The sequence below is a fragment of the Biomphalaria glabrata genome, chromosome 5, assembly GCF_947242115.1.
Source record: "Biomphalaria glabrata chromosome 5, xgBioGlab47.1, whole genome shotgun sequence".
NCBI classification, from domain to species: Eukaryota; Metazoa; Mollusca; class Gastropoda; family Planorbidae; genus Biomphalaria; species Biomphalaria glabrata.
The window spans coordinates 51,399,872-51,417,378 of NC_074715.1; the positions used below are offsets into that span (position 1 = coordinate 51,399,872).

The 17,507-nt window shown below is 36.7% G+C and overlaps 1 protein-coding gene across 4 annotated transcripts in view; it reads left to right on the forward strand.

Annotated features, from left to right (window-relative positions):
• The window catches only part of LOC106050430 (centrosome and spindle pole associated protein 1-like), a 100,725-nt gene that overhangs the window by 31,597 nt on the left and 51,621 nt on the right, over nucleotides 1-17,507 (forward strand). For 3 of the 4 annotated variants that reach the window (XM_056031055.1, XM_056031054.1, XM_056031056.1), the window contains one exon: nucleotides 9,281-9,448. The exons of the other annotated variant lie outside the window; for it this stretch is intronic. In XM_056031055.1, coding sequence (XP_055887030.1) covers nucleotides 9,281-9,448 — 168 coding nt within the window. The remainder of the gene's footprint in view (nucleotides 1-9,280; nucleotides 9,449-17,507) is intronic. 4 annotated transcript variants of the gene reach the window in all.

Consider the following 17,507-nt stretch of genomic DNA (forward strand, 5'->3'; position numbering starts at 1 on the left):
ACACTGCTTCCTATAGAATCCAGTTTTTTACATAAAACGACTTCCTTCATACTGTGTCTATAGACGTCACAGTAACTAGTAACTGGATAACCCCAGGACTCTACGTTAAGGAGGAGTGAATTCCTCTTTTCTAAATTTAGAGACACTTTGTACAAGAACAACAAGGACTTTTTTTTGAAAACTCGATTTAAAAATGTTGGATGAGTTTGTAATTCGCTGTTTTGTCTCAACAGTATCGCTTCATTAACCCTAAAAACGCGTGTGGAAGTTTAGCCTCTAAACATCATAATTGTAATTCCATTTCGTATGCACTCATTGTAAAACAGCTCAGCACTTTAAGGGTTAATTAAATAGTTATATTATTCAGTTTTCAACGACTCAATGTGAACCGGTTTTTAGTTGGTGTAAAAAATAAACATTAAACAATTTCAAGTCTCTATGTAACTTCCGGGCAAGACATGAATAAAATAGCCATAATTTTTAATCTACCTTAACTTGCAAAGTCTTCATGGGCGAAACCTGAACAAATGCAAAATAGACCAGCGAGATTTATAACAAACGAATATTCCAATTTGATTAGTAAAATCACTAAACTTGGTGACACTTCAGGACAGAAGAATAAAAAGTAAAGTAGATATAATACATAAAACACTCAACTATAATTTACAAAAAAGAAAAAAAATGAAATACACAGAAAGACACAAGCATAGAGGCACATTTCTTATTCCATACGCTAGAACGAATTCGTACAAGTGCTCCTTCTTTCTTAGTGCCATTAGAGAATGGAATGGGTTGCCTGAATCAGCCAGGAAAACCAACAACTTGGCAGAGTTTAAGTGATTGATTAACATGCATGACTAGATTGACACTTGAAATGATTAGGACGTAAGTATCTTCTTTTTTGAAGTAACGTCTGCAGGGCCGGTCTAAGGCCACTGCAACCTATGCGGCCGCAGTTGTCCCCTCACTTTCATAGGCCCCGCGAGAGTTCTATGTGTAAATTATGAAATTAAACCATTTTAATGTATTATTAAAGGGTTCCTGGAATTCTCCAGAAATTGCAAAATAGAAGTCATAAAAATCTGAAATTATTAAAATCTTCTGAAAACTCACGCAAATCTCCTTAAAAACAGACAAAATAAGGGACTGCGCCGACCAAGGACCAAAAGTATGTTTTATTGGACATTTCGATGGTCTAGAGGTTAGGTTTGCTTAGTGCGTTGTTGCTAAGCAGTGTTGTCGTTTCCAGGGTCACTGGTTCGAGCCTTGGTCGGCGCAGTCCCTTTTTTCGTAGCATTTAATTCGCTACTTTCTCTCATTTAAAAAACTTGGTCCCTGGTGGCTGCTGTTCATGTATGTGATCTTATTACCGAGATACTTCGTAAGACGGAACATAGATAGGCATGCACTTCGTTCCGGGGTCTATCCTTCGAGCCTTGCCAGCTGCCTCTCTGTGCCATCCTAGAGGAAGTGTGTGCTATGTCACAGTGTCAGTTGACATGGCATGACTTAATATTCACGTCATTTTAAGAGGGTAAAGACACGTGGAATTCCTGATGTAGAAAACAGGAAGTAGAATGAATAAAGTTGACTTGGAGTTCAGTCAAGTCAAGTCAGTCAAGTGGTATTCTTGGGACCGGGTGGTCAAGTAATATTTTAGTCCGCAATGGACAGTAGCGACTTAGAAAAGTCTGTAGTAATTGCAGTTAGAAAGTAACTTGTTGGCAGTTGTTGCCAGTGGTTTTTTGAGACGTATATTAGTTAATCTATAATTCTGCACAGTGTTACCCGCTGAGATGCGGACGTGATTTGTAATTAAAGTAATGGATATTTTTGATATCGCTGTTATGTGGATAGGATTGTTTATTACTTCTTGACTTGTAGCACTAACAAGGAGTGCAGTATTATTATTATTGTAGTAAAATAAACTTTATATTTGCCTGCTGAAACGGACTTAAGTCAGTTCAAAGTATTTGTCTTGTCACGTGTCAAGAATTCTTCGGGAAGCAAGAACCCAGCATTACACGACGTTCGCATTCTGCAACCTTACACCATTCAACATTCATTTACTTGCTAGCAAGTAGCAATCTTCAATCCTCAAGTAACTTTTGAAGCTAGCCAGTCCAGGACAATCCAAAAGCTAGCTAGCTAAGTCAGTTGTTCCCAAACTTTTTAGTCTCCTAGACCCCTTAGGCGTTTTCGTAGACTCCTGGGGGGGGGGTCTATACAGACAACTTTAAGAATCATTGAACTAAAATTGTTTCGAAATCCTTAATTGATTCCCAATTTGCCATTGATTCGCTACTTCCAAACTCTGACTGAGAGATCAAAATCGCTAGGCTACGGCTTGGCCACCTACCAAGGTGGCTTGAGTTCGAATCCCGACTCGTACAAAGTTGTGTTTACTGAGCGCCTAAACGCAGCACCGAACAGCAATTAAAAAAAAAAAATGATTCACTATCGAAAATGGATTACTTACACCAAGTGAGCCACTATTCTAAATTACATCATATTTCCAAATAGATTCACTATCCCGAAGTTATAAACTGTCCGTAACTGATATCATTATAAATGAGAAATCTTAAATATTTTATTGGAAGCCAATGTTTCTTTTTGAATGTAATCTAGGTGAGAACTATCTAGTGTCGAGCGATGAGTAGAAAGAAAATTGTATGATCTGTAAATGAAACTGCAGACCAATTGTGACTTTTATGGGCAAAAATATTTTAACCAACTAAATACGTTTCTCTTGTAAAATGTCTGTAATCAAAAAAAAATATTTTTTTTTTTTTTTGTAAAGTTTTGTAGAAGTAGAAAGTAATCCAAAAACAATTATTCAGTAATGTTTTTTAGAAGTAGAAATTAATGGAAAATAAGCTCCTTTCATTAATTCCAGACATATCGTTTCAGGGTAAAATCACAGGGCTGTGCGTGTATGCGTGCTGGAATGAGACTCATGGGAAAGATGAAACATGAATCAATTTTAAAATTAGCCAAATAAGTCAATGAATTAATGATACTTTTCTTTCAAGATGACAACTATTATGACAAATTATAAAGGTCTAACCAGAGTTTTTACTGTGTGGCCAATTAGCTAGAATTTCTAGAAAAATCGTTAGAGCTGTTGTCGTAATCCGTGTCGACCCACCCACGAAGAGTGCTAGCTGAAAAGAGGAATAGTAATACAATTTACCTTATTGCGTTTGAAATTAAAAACAGTATTGCTCTGGAGAGTGAGTACATTGCCTTTACATGTCTATTTTGTTCCCAGTCCGTATTAACATCTGGAGGCGCGGTGGCTGAGCGGTAAAGCGCTTGGCTTCCTAACCGGGGACCGCGGTCCGAATCCTGGTGAAGACTGTGATTTTTAATTTCGGGATCTTCGGGCGCCTCTGAGTCCACCCAGCTCTAATGGGTAGCTGACATTAGTTAGGGAAAAGTAAAGGCGGTTGGTCATTGTGCTGGCCACATGACACCCTCGTTAACCGTAGGCCACAGAAACAGATGACCTTTACATCATCTGCCCTATAGTCCACAAGGTCTGAAAGGGGAACTTTACTTTACTTTACATATTAACATCTGGGCAGCCATTGGAGATTCTGAAACTTGAATTAGTTCCCTTTAGTCTTTGAAAGCTTTCCTTTCTCTTCTTAATGTTTTGTTTGTTTTACAAGACCCACGAGACTATACATTGCTACTAGCTGTCTTCCCAGCGTTTACCGGGCATTAAAACGTCATTCAGCACAATTAACTCTTTTTCTCCTAATTGACGATACCATCGTTGATTTGACCTCATTAAATTAAGTTAAATTTTTATAAACTTGACTTTGTGTTATATAAAAAGAGCATGCATTCCCCTTTAACTCTATACCAAATAAAACACTTTCTGGTAACAAACGCGAAAGTTATTCAAGCTTAACCATAACAAGGGGAAAAAATACTAATGAGAAAATGAAAAATTCCATCGGAACGTGGAAAATAATTACGGAGAGAAAGAGTTTAAAATTTCATTTGGGTCTTATTCTGCGTCTTTTGGTTTAAAAATCCGCATGACATAAATATATTTCGTGTTTTTTATTTATATTTTTGTATTAGCGGCCCTCGAAAGGGGAAAAGATGCTATTAGTTTTGTGTGGAATGTCTGTCCATCCGTCCGTCCGTCACGTTTAGATCTCGTGAAAAAAAAGATAGTGAAAATCCGACATCATAATATATCATTCAAAGTTCTAATGCAACGGCTACTTTTTTCTTTTCTGAAAGCGAAAAATCTAATTTTTTAAATCACGTATGAAAGCATTTTTCATAACAAATACACCACTTTTACAACTATTCACTATTAATAGTAACAAACGTGGGAGACTCTTTGTAGGGGAGACGACCATATAATATATTTTTAACACATTAATGCAAATGGTCTTAGATTTTTTGCCATAAAAATAAATACATTTACATTTGATTTGATAAATAATTTCTGTTATACCAACTGCTACATTTACACACAAAAAAAAACTTCTCAAAACTTTACTTTTTTTTAAAGAGAAAAAATCTATGCGGTATGCATATAAGTTGGACATAATTTAAAACAACAATTAATTAGTAGTTTTTCATATTATCTCGTTAACTGCATGCATGGACATCAAAATAGATCACTAAACTAAAGGGAAAGCATTTTTTTAAGGAAATGTCTTGTTTCTTGAGGCTTTGAATAAGAGATTGACCCTTTACAAAACAATTAGATCAATTAGATAATCATTATAAGTCATCAGTTAGGCCAGGTTCACATCTAACTTCCCATTCACTTGGTCTGCTGAAACTGCCTTTGTAACCTTGTTATTTTTCAATTTGTACCATAGGCCAATCAGTTCTTTGGCTGTGTTCAAAAAGATTTTTTTTTTCTAATCCTCTCATTCACTATGTACCTATATCTATATTATATTATATTGCATTATATTGTTCGGTTGTGTCGATTATATACGTGGCTAGATATGATGAAAAGCTGATAATATACGGTTTAGAATCATTTTCGCGTAATTATAATTGTGTCTAGGTTTTTTTTTCAACCGACATCTGGATGAATGGCTTGAGCACGTGACTCCCATATTAGCTCATGAAAGTACTTTAATGATATCCTCAAAGTCAAAATGACCCAGAGTCTCATTAAAAAAAAAAAGTGTTGTGCTTATTTATATCAGTGATGCTCAAAATACGGCCCTCGGGGCAAATCCGGCCCGCGATGTGGTTTCATCTGGCCAGCCGAAACGTCAGCACAAAGTGTAGATAATCCCCCCCACCCCCTTTTGTTAAAAAAAAAAAGGTTGAAAAATGTATCTTACCTACGTTTGGGCCCTGACTTTGTCTCTGATGGATTGGTAAAATGACGTGCGTTTACGCAATGGGAGAGCCGAAGAAACTGCAAGAAAATTAAGAATTTAGAATCTAGCAGGAAAAGTGAAGGGATCTTGACTTATTTGTGGACCATCATACTAAAACAAGGTATAGGTTTTAGAAAGAAAGGAATGTTGTTTTTAAACAACAACAATATGTTAACGGCATTATAAACCAAATATGGCGGCATTCTTGATTTGAGCCACGAATAAAAAATAGTGTCAGAACTACACTTACGAGATTGTGTCTAGGTTTTAATGATATCTTCAAAGTCAAAATGATTCAGAGTCTCATAAACAAAAAAAATAGTGTCGTGTTTATTTATAATAATTTATATTAATGGTTATTGTGGCGGCCGAGTGGTATTGAGTTCGAGTCCTAGGTGAAGACTGAGATGCATTACGCTGCTCTCCGAGACCACCGATCTCAACATAAGTTGGAGAAGGAAAGGTGGGTTGACGATGTGCTGGCCACGTGACACCCTGGTTAACCGTCGGTCATAGAAAGAGAGGAGCATGACATCTGTTTTCATTCATTCCTCTTCTTTCTAATTGTCATAAAAGTTGGGTCTATAACTCTTAGAACTCTAGGCCTCCATTGTATATAATAATGTTAAAAATAAGACAAGATTGATGTCTCACCTGGACATGTCATTATAGTAAAAATCATCTGTTTCTATTGCCGACGGTTAACAAAGGGTGTCATGTGGCCATCACTACGATCAACCGTCTTTACTTTCCCTTTACATTCTTTTTTACTTTCCCATTACATTCTTTTTTACTTTCCCATTACATTCTTTTTACTTTCCCATTACATTCTTTTTTACTTTCCCATTACATTCTTTTTACTTTCCCATTACATTCTTTTTACTTTCCCATTACATTCGTTTTACTTTCCCATTACATTCGTTTTACTTTCCCATTACATTCGTTTTACTTTCCCATTACATTCTTTTTACTTTCCCATTACATTCATTTTACTTTCCCATTACATTCTTTTTACTTTCCCATTACATTCGTTTTACTTTCCCATTACATTCTTTTTACTTTCCCATTACATTCGTTTTACTTTCCCATTACATTCTTTTTACTTTCCCATTACATTCTTTTTACTTTCCCATTACATTCTTTTTACTTTCCCATTACATTCTTTTTACTTTCCCATTACATTCGTTTTACTTTCCCATTACATTCGTTTTACTTTCCCATTACATTCTTTTTACTTTCCCATTACATTCTTTTTACTTTCCCATTACATTCTTTTTACTTTCCCATTACATTCTTTTTACTTTCCCATTACATTCTTTTTACTTTCCCATTACATTCTTTTTACTTTCCCATTACATTCTTTTTACTTTCCCATTACATTCTTTTTACTTTCCCATTACATTCTTTTTACTTTCCCATTACATTCTTTTTACTTTCCCATTACATTCTTTTTACTTTCCCATTACATTCTTTTTACTTTCCCATTACATTCGTTTTACTTTCCCATTACATTCGTTTTACTTTCCCATTACATTCGTTTTACTTTCCCATTACATTCTTTTTACTTTCCCATTACATTCTTTTTACTTTCCCATTACATTCTTTTTACTTTCCCATTACATTCTTTTTACTTTCCCATTACATTCTTTTTACTTTCCCATTACATTCTTTTTACTTTCCCATTACATTCTTTTTACTTTCCCATTACATTCTTTTTTTCTTTCCCATTACTTTCTCCAATAAATGTCACGTACCCATTAGAGCTGGATGAAATCAGTGGCATCCTAAATATCCGAAATTCGAACCCCGGACCTCTCAGTTTGGATGTTTGGAAGCCAAATGCTTTACCACCTAGCCACCATGCCCTTGTACATTGTAATGTCAACTTTTGTAATGCTTAACATGTTTCACCAAGGAGGCCATACTCATTTCAGTAACTCGTGGTATTTATTTTTTCCCCTTCTGTTACTGCCTCCTAACGGCTTGTAAACTCTTTATGGATTAAAAGATCGAGGTGGATATTGGGCCGGTATTTGGAATAACAGCTCCAACGATTGTCCAAGATATTTGACAATTTATGCATATCCTCAGAAAAAAACAAAAAAAAACAACATCCAACTACCTAATTGGCCCCAAAGTGAACATTCTGGTTAGACTATAATAGTTATTCAAATTTCAAGCACCAACTTTTTTTAAAAAATTCCATTCGGTTTATGTCTTTATATTTTGAACAGGCTTTCAGGGGCAATTACCGCATTCAACTAAAACGTTTCTTCGTATTCAGTAATGGGTTGAATAAATAAATAGATGAACATTGTGTGCTACATGAATATGTGGGAAGCGTGGTCGAGAGGCTAAGTACACTTGGCTTGGCTACCTATGAAGGGGGATCGAGGTTCGACACCCGACTCGGGCAGAGTTGTGCTTACTGAGCGCCTTAAGGCAGCACGGAAAACCTTCTCCCAGATACCCCCTTCCACTGGTCCACAAATAAGATTGGACCCTAGCGCTCTGAGCATGCTATAAGCTTGAAAATAGCGCTATATAAAAGCTATAATTATAGTTCCTCTTATTCTTCGCTGCACTTTTAAAGCAGAACTTGAATATGCAAAACTTACTTATAAGACTTCTTGCAGTGACCAAGTATGACAAGAAATATATAGACTGAGAAATTATAAGCCTCCATCTGCTACATGATGATAAATAAAAACTTTCATTTTTTGCTACATTTTTAACGAAACAATTTTTTTTTAAAGATTTGTATTTCTAGCGCATCATTCATGCTTTAGTAATGCTCAGGTGCGCTATTTGCTAATCTCTTGTAGACATCTGGGCGAAGGGATAACATAATATCTCTCTAATGGGCATACGTAGTGTGATATCGATTGGGCGAATGTAAACCTCGGGCTATAAGTTTTGATTTGAAGACCATTCAATGTTTTCAATCAGTGGTTATTGAACTGTAGTCCCTAACAAGTCCTTCAGAAAGTAAAAATTGTATATAATTCAAATTAAAAGTTATTTTATCCAATCGGATAATTTGAATAATAATTAACTCGCCTCTCACTTTTGATTAATTTGTTAATTACGAACTATTCTAAGACGACCTAAACCAAAGATTTGAAAGACATTCTTCGGATATTTCGACTGGGTGTTGAACCTTTTTGCTTGTGAACAAACTCAGATCCCAGTCACAGATGAATTCACACAATTACTGGAACAACTTATTGAAATATCCACAAAGGAAGAATCCATGCTTCAGACCACAGATTCTGGTTACAAAAACATATTCCAAAGTTATATCCTTCGTTAAGGGTCATTGTAAAGAAGTTGTTGACTGCTTACACATTTGGTATAACGTGGATTCATTGCCGTGATCATCATCATCATCATCATCATCAAACTCCATTAGTGACGGCTTGAGAGGCTCAAATCCTCTCTTGCAAAAGCCCTGGACAGAAACCCTGCAGTTTTGCGTAGTGCATACATGTCACCATACAGGTCAAGATTGCCGTGAAAATCCTCATCAATAACAAAAGAAACCGATTCGAAATCCGTCCTCGTTAAAAGCACTCATAAAATCTCATCATTGTCATCTAAATCATTAATTTGTTTACAATTGTATTTTAAACAAAAGTTATAATTTCAATAAACATTCCTTCAACAACATGTTTTTTTTTTATTTATTTTATTTATGTGTTACTTATGTAACTTTTTTACTTAGGCGTCCGTGTGAAAGTTTTTCTACATAAAGGGCTCCATGGGTCAAAAAAGTTTGAGAACCTCTGATTTTAATATTGGTAAAGCCTGTCAAGTGATTTTATAGCTAGTGCTTTGTCTTTCTTTGTGTCATTGAAAAGGTTTTGATTACTTTTCCACCCCTTTTTTTCTGATTACGTGTTACACAGGGTGCCCCCGTCAGGACCTGCTGGCTACTCACAGGTGGATGTAGTGGACGCTCCGGTCAGCCTCGGGCGGTCGCCCCGCATGACACACATGGTGGACGGGGAGCCGCTCCATATAACCAACTGGCAGCTCCACTTGGACTCCCCCGTCGGCCTCCTTCATCAGCCCCTGTGAGTCTCCTTCTGAGTTATTTGGTTTTCTTCATTCCTTTTCTAAACTAAAATATTAATTTACTCATTCTTTTGTTTTTAATAGAAATAGAACATATTGATAATTTTTTTTTTAAACTAATATTATTGTAAAAATATGTATGTTTTTTTTGTTTTGTTTTTTAATATTGTTGACGAGCTTTCGTTTTCCTTCCGTAACACACTAAATTAACATTTAACTTTCTAAAAATTTTGTAGCTGTATAGTTTTTTTTTTTTTCAAAAAATAAATATTCTGAACTATCTTCTATATATATAATTCTCTTCTTCCCTCAAAAGTTTAAAAGAGTAGTAAGGAGTAATGGAAAGATCACTCTCTTATTTCTGTGTTACGGTCGTAGCGCAGCATGGTGTGAATGAAAATGGTGCGGATTTTGGAAATTGAATTGAAGTGGGATAAAAAAAAAAGGTGCAAGCCGGAAGGGATGGATCTGCAGAGAGTTGGAAATTGAATTGAAGTGGGATTAAAAAGGTGGAAGCCGGAAGGGATGGATAGGAAGCAGAGTTGGAAATTGGGATGTTTACGTCATTTGTGATCATATTAAAGTATTTTTAGATTAACACTGCGGTCGCATAGGTTGCAGTGGCCTAAGGCCGGCCCTGCAAAATACCGGCGTATGCTACGCCGCCGGTCTACTAATATAGAAAATTTTTACAATTCAAAGCACAGATTTGACATCATGTCTGTTTAACATAAACACAAACTGTGCGCAGATACATTTTGCATGTGTCCTAACGAGTAATGTTTTTAACTATGTTAAACTCCCTCATCACATGTCATCATGACATTATGCCAAGCCCTAATTACTCACTTTTATATGTCACCACAAAGTGTACAAAGTGTACGGGTTATTATATGAATCTAAATTCGAGGAACACATACTATAAACGCTTTAGAAAACCAGGAAGCATGCTTCGCCCTGCTAATGCCGTATATTATGATTCTTCTTGCCAGCGTCTCTTCTTACCCGAAAGAAGTAGCAAATTAAAGCAGTTTTTATATGTAAGAAAGATTACTCTACATTCTTTTGTACTGTTGTGGCTCTTCCGCCGTATCACATACAAACAATGAAATAAAACTGGAGGTAACCTTCAAACACCGGCGAAAGGCCGAAACAATCAAGATATGTAGTGGACACTGATGTTGGTCCAACAAATATGTTTAATGATCAAGAAGGGAATCGTCCGATGTCAGCTATGTCCGTAAACTACTTCTTATTCTTGCTGGGATAGGAAAAGTGTCATGTCTGTATCAAATCCTAGAGCGTTTTTGCTTTTTAAACCAACTTTACGTCATCGTCGCTAAGTAAAAACGTTCACCCTACTCCCGAAACAAATAACTAAATCCTGATCACGTCATAACAGTACAAGGATTTTAGAAAGTATGAAATGGGGAATGGGAATCGTTAATTGAGGACAGTAATGATCTATTGCCCTTTAATATCTCTTTTATTTCTTTTCTACTTTTGTAACTCTTTCTCTTCTAATTGACGATGCCAACGTTGATTTGACACACCTCAATTGATTTTTGGATTCATAAACTTTTATTTGTGTTGTGTAAAAAAAGAGCATGCATTCCCCTGTGGGTATATGCCAAATTTAGCATTTTCTGAAGAACAAACAAAAAAGTTATTGGAATTTAATCAGAACAGGTTAGAGCAATATGAATAATTCTATCGGAACGATGAAAATGATTACGGAGAGAAAGAGTTAAATTCGGAGATTGGGGTGAAGTTGTAATTAGGATTGTTTCATAGTTTTAAATAAAAGTTTCTGTTTGATTAGCACAGAAAGTCTATATATAGACTGTAATGATGCTTATTTTTCGTTCCGGTCGGTAAAATGAGAACTGTGAAATCTTATTTCTCAAGGGAAAATTTTAGTTCTGGAAACGTTTTGGAGTTAATTTGACGCAAGGGGAGATAATGTATTCGTCGTAATGAAGAAACAAGCCGTTCAGAAACTGGAACAATCTTTTCTATGTCACATTAACTTAACACGTATAAACGAAACAAAAAAGAAATTGGAAAAAAAAAAAGAAAGAAAAATAGACTTTAGAACAGCGGTTCTCAACCTTTTAAGTTCGGCGACCCCCTTTTTACAATCCCTCACTTTGCCGCGACCCCCACCCTCAAACACACACAGCAATAGAAGAAAAGACAAAAACAATCCATATTTTCGAAGGTCTTAGGCGAGCCCTGGCCAATCGTCAAACGACCCCCAAAGGGGTCGCGACACACAGGTTGAGAACCCCTGCTTTAGAAGGTATGATTAAAAATACAACAAACCATAGGTTGCTATTTGTAAAGAGGTAATAATGGACAGAACTATAGTGTCATTATGAAAATGTGAAATTTAATATTACATTCATCAAATATATTGTCCATGTCCATTAGATATTGTAGCTGTTACATGGGCATATGTCGCATATCATATCAAACCATGATCAAACGAACATCATTTTCTTTCGGAGAGGGATAGAGGAGGAATTTTTATTTTAATTTTCTCCTTGCACAAAAAGAATGTTCATTACAGCGGCTTTATATATACAGCAGTCCTCTCAAGTCCTCTGTACTTCAGAAATAGTTTCTATCTAAAATTAGTGGAATGTCAGATGTCTCAGGTTCCGGTTCCGGGCATTATTTCCTGGATTCGGAACATAATTATTGCATTTTATGAGGTGCTTAGTCTAGTCTACAGCGCATCCTTCTATTTTGCAATTATTCTCACAAAAAAAGCAGGTCATATTTCAAATCTGCCAATCACTGCACACTGGAAGAAAAACAGATCAGTTTGTGCAATGTGTCTATTGTTAATTGGTTTGAGCCTCAAATGACTGTAAGTAAAAAGTAAAGTTCCCTTTCAGACCTTGTGATCTAGTGGGCAGATGATATAAAGATCACCTGTTTCTGTAGCCCCATGTTTAAGGAGGGTGTCATGTGACCAGCACAATGACGGAACGCCTTTACTTTTCTCTTAGAGTTGGGTGGAATACGAGTCAACCTAAAGATCCTGAAATAAAAAAAATCCCAGTCTTCACCAGGATTCGAACTCGGGACCCCCGGTTGGAAAGCCAAGCTGCTTACCACTCATCCACCTCGTCTCCTTTAACCCTATAAGTGCTGAGCCTTTTTTACAAGAGTGCATACAACATGGAATTACAATTCTAGTGTTTAGAGGCGAAACTACTATACGCGTCTAAAGGGTTAAGGACTTTGCCTTTAAGTCGGTGACTTAAATTCTAGTATACTTACTATTGATGGAGTCTAGCAGCTGGTAGTATAATTAATGAAAATACGTAATATTTCTTTCTTTTTTTTTTTCTTCTAATTTTAATTTTTTGAAAAAAAATAGGGTGAAGGAGGGAATGATATCCCCGATCGCTACATTAAGGTAGTAACAGTAGTAACTATAGTTTTGTGGACAACCTACACAAAGCAAGAGAGAAAACTAAACACATTCCACTTGCGCTGCCTTCGAAGGATCTTAAAAATATCATGGAAAGAAAGAATGTGTAATACTGAGATCCTCGCGAGAACGGGCCTTCCCAGCATCTTTACGGTCCTCAGGCAACGCCGCCTGCGCTGGCTTGGACATGTTCGCCGGATGGAAGACAATCGTATCCAGAAAATCATTCTGTACGGGTCTGGCTCAAGAAAAACTGGTCGCCCCCACCTCCGTTACGTTGATGTGATAAAATGGGATTTAAAATCAGTCAACATTGATACTAACCATTGGGAAGACATAGCCTTAGACCGTAGGGAGGAGTGAACCTTAAAAGCCCCTGGTTGCGATCAAAGAATTTGACAGTTCAGTTTTGCTTTAGATTTCTTTTAACTGTAATTGAGGGGGCATTTAATCTTTATTCGCAAGCTGCTAGCTGTTATTTCTTAGCGCTACATCATACTGCTATAAAATGAAAAAAAAAGCTACATTTATACATTATGTATATTGCAAACTGGAGCTATGAAATTAATTTCTTAGCGAGTCTATTTTTCTTCTTCTTCTTAAACTGTCAGGTAGAGTTGAGCCTTCGACTCTTGGAACTCTAGGCCAGCAAAAGTGGACAAGAGCTCCCTCTCACCGGCCTGTATGAAAACAGTGTACACTGTTTTGTCTGGCGGGTGGGTCAGACTCGCGGCCTCTTGGACTCGCGGCAAGAGGCCGCGTATATATCTATTAAGACCCCCCGCCATTTTTCTTTTCTATACCAGGCTAACCGTGCAGGACACGCCATTTATTATGTAAAGGCCCCTTGAGGAACAGCACCTGGATTGTGACAAGGTTGTGGGAGCTTTTTTTTACAACTCTGCGCAGTGCAATGAGGATGCTCTCACACCTCCTTAGGCACTAAATTAGGCACCTCCACGGGAGTCTTGTTTTGCTACCCTTTAGCCTAATCGTTTCCTCTTACGATCGCTTCCACCCAGGCGCCACTATGAGGCAGGGTAGCATGCCCGGGTAGCGAGTCTATAACTGTCCAAGGAAAATGTCATTCGAGTCATATCACGACTGACGTTTGTAGCCTAACCTATTTAACTCTTGTTTCCATGTCACTGTGACCGAATAGTAGATTAAGTCCCAAAAGCTCACAGCCCAGACATCCAAGTAATGAAAACATGCCCAGATGAAATAGAAAGACCAGGTTTAAATTGACTTCGGTGTCTAGTGCATTAATATTCAATAAGGAAAATCAATTGAGAAAATGTTCCAACATGCCAAGCACTGCTTGACCATAAAGTTTCAGTATAATTATTTAATCAACCTGGGAATATGCTCTTGAATAATGTGAATTACAGTTTACAGTTGAACATAAAATGTCTATCGTTGGAACTAAAAAAAACAAAAAAACTTGAAAACCATTTTTTTTTAAAAGGTCTTTAAGTACATAGAAAAAATCCACCATAATTTCGTTGTTTCGTTTCGTAGACTGCCTTTTATAAATCTTGATTTGTCTTGAGAGGGACATGCATAGCTATTGGTCTCAAGAGATGAACTTAAACAAACGTGGGAACCAAAAAACAAAAAAGAAGACTTTGTCAGGTTGAAAACGTCACGTATTTCTCAATTTGAACACTCTTGCAGGATACTCAAGATGAGCTTCTCTAACAGTGACAAGATCAATTCTTTTCTTCTAGTAGCAAGATTAAATTCTCTTATAAAAACAAGATTCTACAGGGCAGAAGAATAAAATGTAAAGTAGCGAGAATACATAAAAACACTAAACCATAACTTACAAATAGAAAGACAAAACCTAATGAAATACTCAGAGAGGCAAAACAAATAAAGGCACATTTCCAATTCCATACGCTAGAAAAAATTCTTACATCTTCCGTAGGGCAATTAGAGGACGGAATGGGTGGCCAGGAAAACTAACGACGAGTTTAAGTCATTGATTAAACATTCATGACTAGATGGACACAGGAAATGCGTAGGGCGTGATTATCCTCGTTTTTTTTTTAGTTAAGATTATTATTATTATTATAGCTTTTATATAGCGCTACTTTCATGCTTACAGCCTGCTCAGAGCGCTTTTGGTCCAATCTCATTTGTGGACCAGTGGGGAGGGGGTATCTAGGAGTTGGTTTTCCGTGCTGCCTTTAGGCGCTCAGTAAACACAACTCTGCCCGAGTCGGGTGTCGAACTTCGAGCCCCCTTCTAGGTAGCCAAGCCAAGCCAAGTTCAAGCGCACTTGGCCTCTCGACCACTGTTATATTGATCTGTTATATTTAAGATAAGATTAGATAAATCAATTTCGTATTGGGACAAGATGAAATAATCTCTTATTGGAAATACTCACCAGAAAACTAAACTAATTGAGATATAATTCTAACGATACCTTTAATGTTTATTTCAAGCGCACTTGGCCTCTCGACCACGGTTCCCACTGTTATATTTAAGATAAGATAAGATAAATCAATTTCGTATTGGGACAAGGTGAAATAATCTCTTATTGGAAATACTCACCAGAAAACTAAACTAATTGAAATATAATTCTAACGATACCTTTAAAAATCTGTCTGCTTCAAACAATCTTACCGTGCGCTCTGGAGTTCTCCAGTCTCTGGGGAGATATATCTTCATGTAGAGCTAAAATACTAAGGACAAATATTTAGGCTGGTGACCTACATTCGACTGTCTGGTTATGTGGCATGCTTTCCGGTCTGTCGTTACTAAGGTCAAGGGTTTGAATCCTTTTCGTCGGTATTCCCAACCGTACTGTAGAAGGCTTCGGTTTACTCAACCCCAGATAAAGACGTCTGCTGAGATGTCTATGTAGATTCTGTGACTGTCATTTGTTTTTCACTTTATCTGTATTTGATAACTGATTCCTTAGATCAGTGATGCCCAAACTACGGCCCGCGGGCATATCCACCCGCGACGTGGTTCCATCCGGCCCGCCGCAACGTCGGCACTTATTGTGGAAATCTACCTTCGGAACAAAAAAAAAAAAGGTTGAAAAAATGTACCTTTACCTACGTTTGGGTCCTCACTTTTCTCTGATGGATTGGTATCATGATCTTTAACATTTGTTTGTTTATGAAATGGGACTCTGAATGTAGAATCTACCTGGAAAAGTTAACAGATCTTTACTTTTTTTGTTGTTGAACATGACAATAAGCCAACATATTTATTTTATAAAGAAAGTGTGGCTGTTTAATAAAACAACAACATAAAATGTAGAAATTTAAGTAGAAAATGTATATGGTTTCTATCGTGTAAAAAAAACTAATTGTCAAATAACCTATTAATTAAGTATCAAATCCAGAGGTTTCTACCAAAATAATTTCAGAACAATTTCATTTCATTTCAAAACTTTTCGTTCATGTGGCTCGCGAGATGAGTGTTGGAAATAATAATGGCCGCGGGTCGAATTAGGTAGGGCATCACTGCCTTAGATTATCTTTAAAGGGAAACTTTGAGAGTTTTTCCATTTTGAGTCATGCTTAAAAAGTTGTAATAGTAATGGCTGCCTGGTCGTGCGGTTTGCGCGCTGGACTGTCGTTCGGATTTATCGACGGCCGAGGGTTCAAACCCTGCCCGCTCCCATCCCCCGTCGTCCTGCGGGAGGTTTGGACTAGGAAGTAAACTATCTTTAACTCTGAAGGAACATCCGAAACATGTAAAACATTTTACAAACAAACATTTTACAAACATTTTACAACATAATTTTTACCTTTACCTATCCCTTAGTCTGTTGAACCATTGGGGCACAATGCAAGGTTTCTCGACCATCTTTCTTCATTCCTCTCTGTCTTTTGCCTTAGATAGAGCCTCCTTTAATGGCAGGCCCGTCCATTCTTTTATGTCTGTCCCTGTCTGCTTCTTCTTCTTTTTCCTGGTACTGTTCCCTGAATGAAGGACTTTGCGAGCCCTGAAGACCTTGTAATATCACCATAGTAAACATTATACACTTTTTAAAAATGTATAATCTTCTTTCTATATTATAAAGTAGAATGTGAGGGGTATGTATGTATGTATGTATGTTACTTATAGACATCGAAACCGCTTGACCAATCTTGATAAAACTAGGCAGGAATGTTCCTTGGGTACCAACTTAGACCGTAGTGTATGTATTGTAGCCCTAAAACAAACTTAAGACCCTCAAAAAAAAATAAAGTTGTCCGACTCTATTACAGCTATAGTATTTTATGGATCTAGGCCATGTCTACAATGTTGACATGAGAAAAGATAGAAAGGATTTAGACCTAGATCTAATTTTAAGAAATACACTTTGCGCAGATAGTTTTTTACTTTGACACATGAAAATACAAAAGAAGATCCATTTATTTCATTATATAATAAAATTAACCTTCAATTTTGTGTTTCAAAAGCATTTTTTACATTAATTAGTTCCTTATATCTGTGATTACAGATTTCCTGACGAACATTCTTTCATTAGACAATTCCGTAATGAATCGCGTACTAAATATTAATTCGTTTAATTGTTTACTTTATAATCCCATCCCTAGATCTAAAACTCTAATTCAACTCTAAGATGATAAAACTTCTCTTCGAAC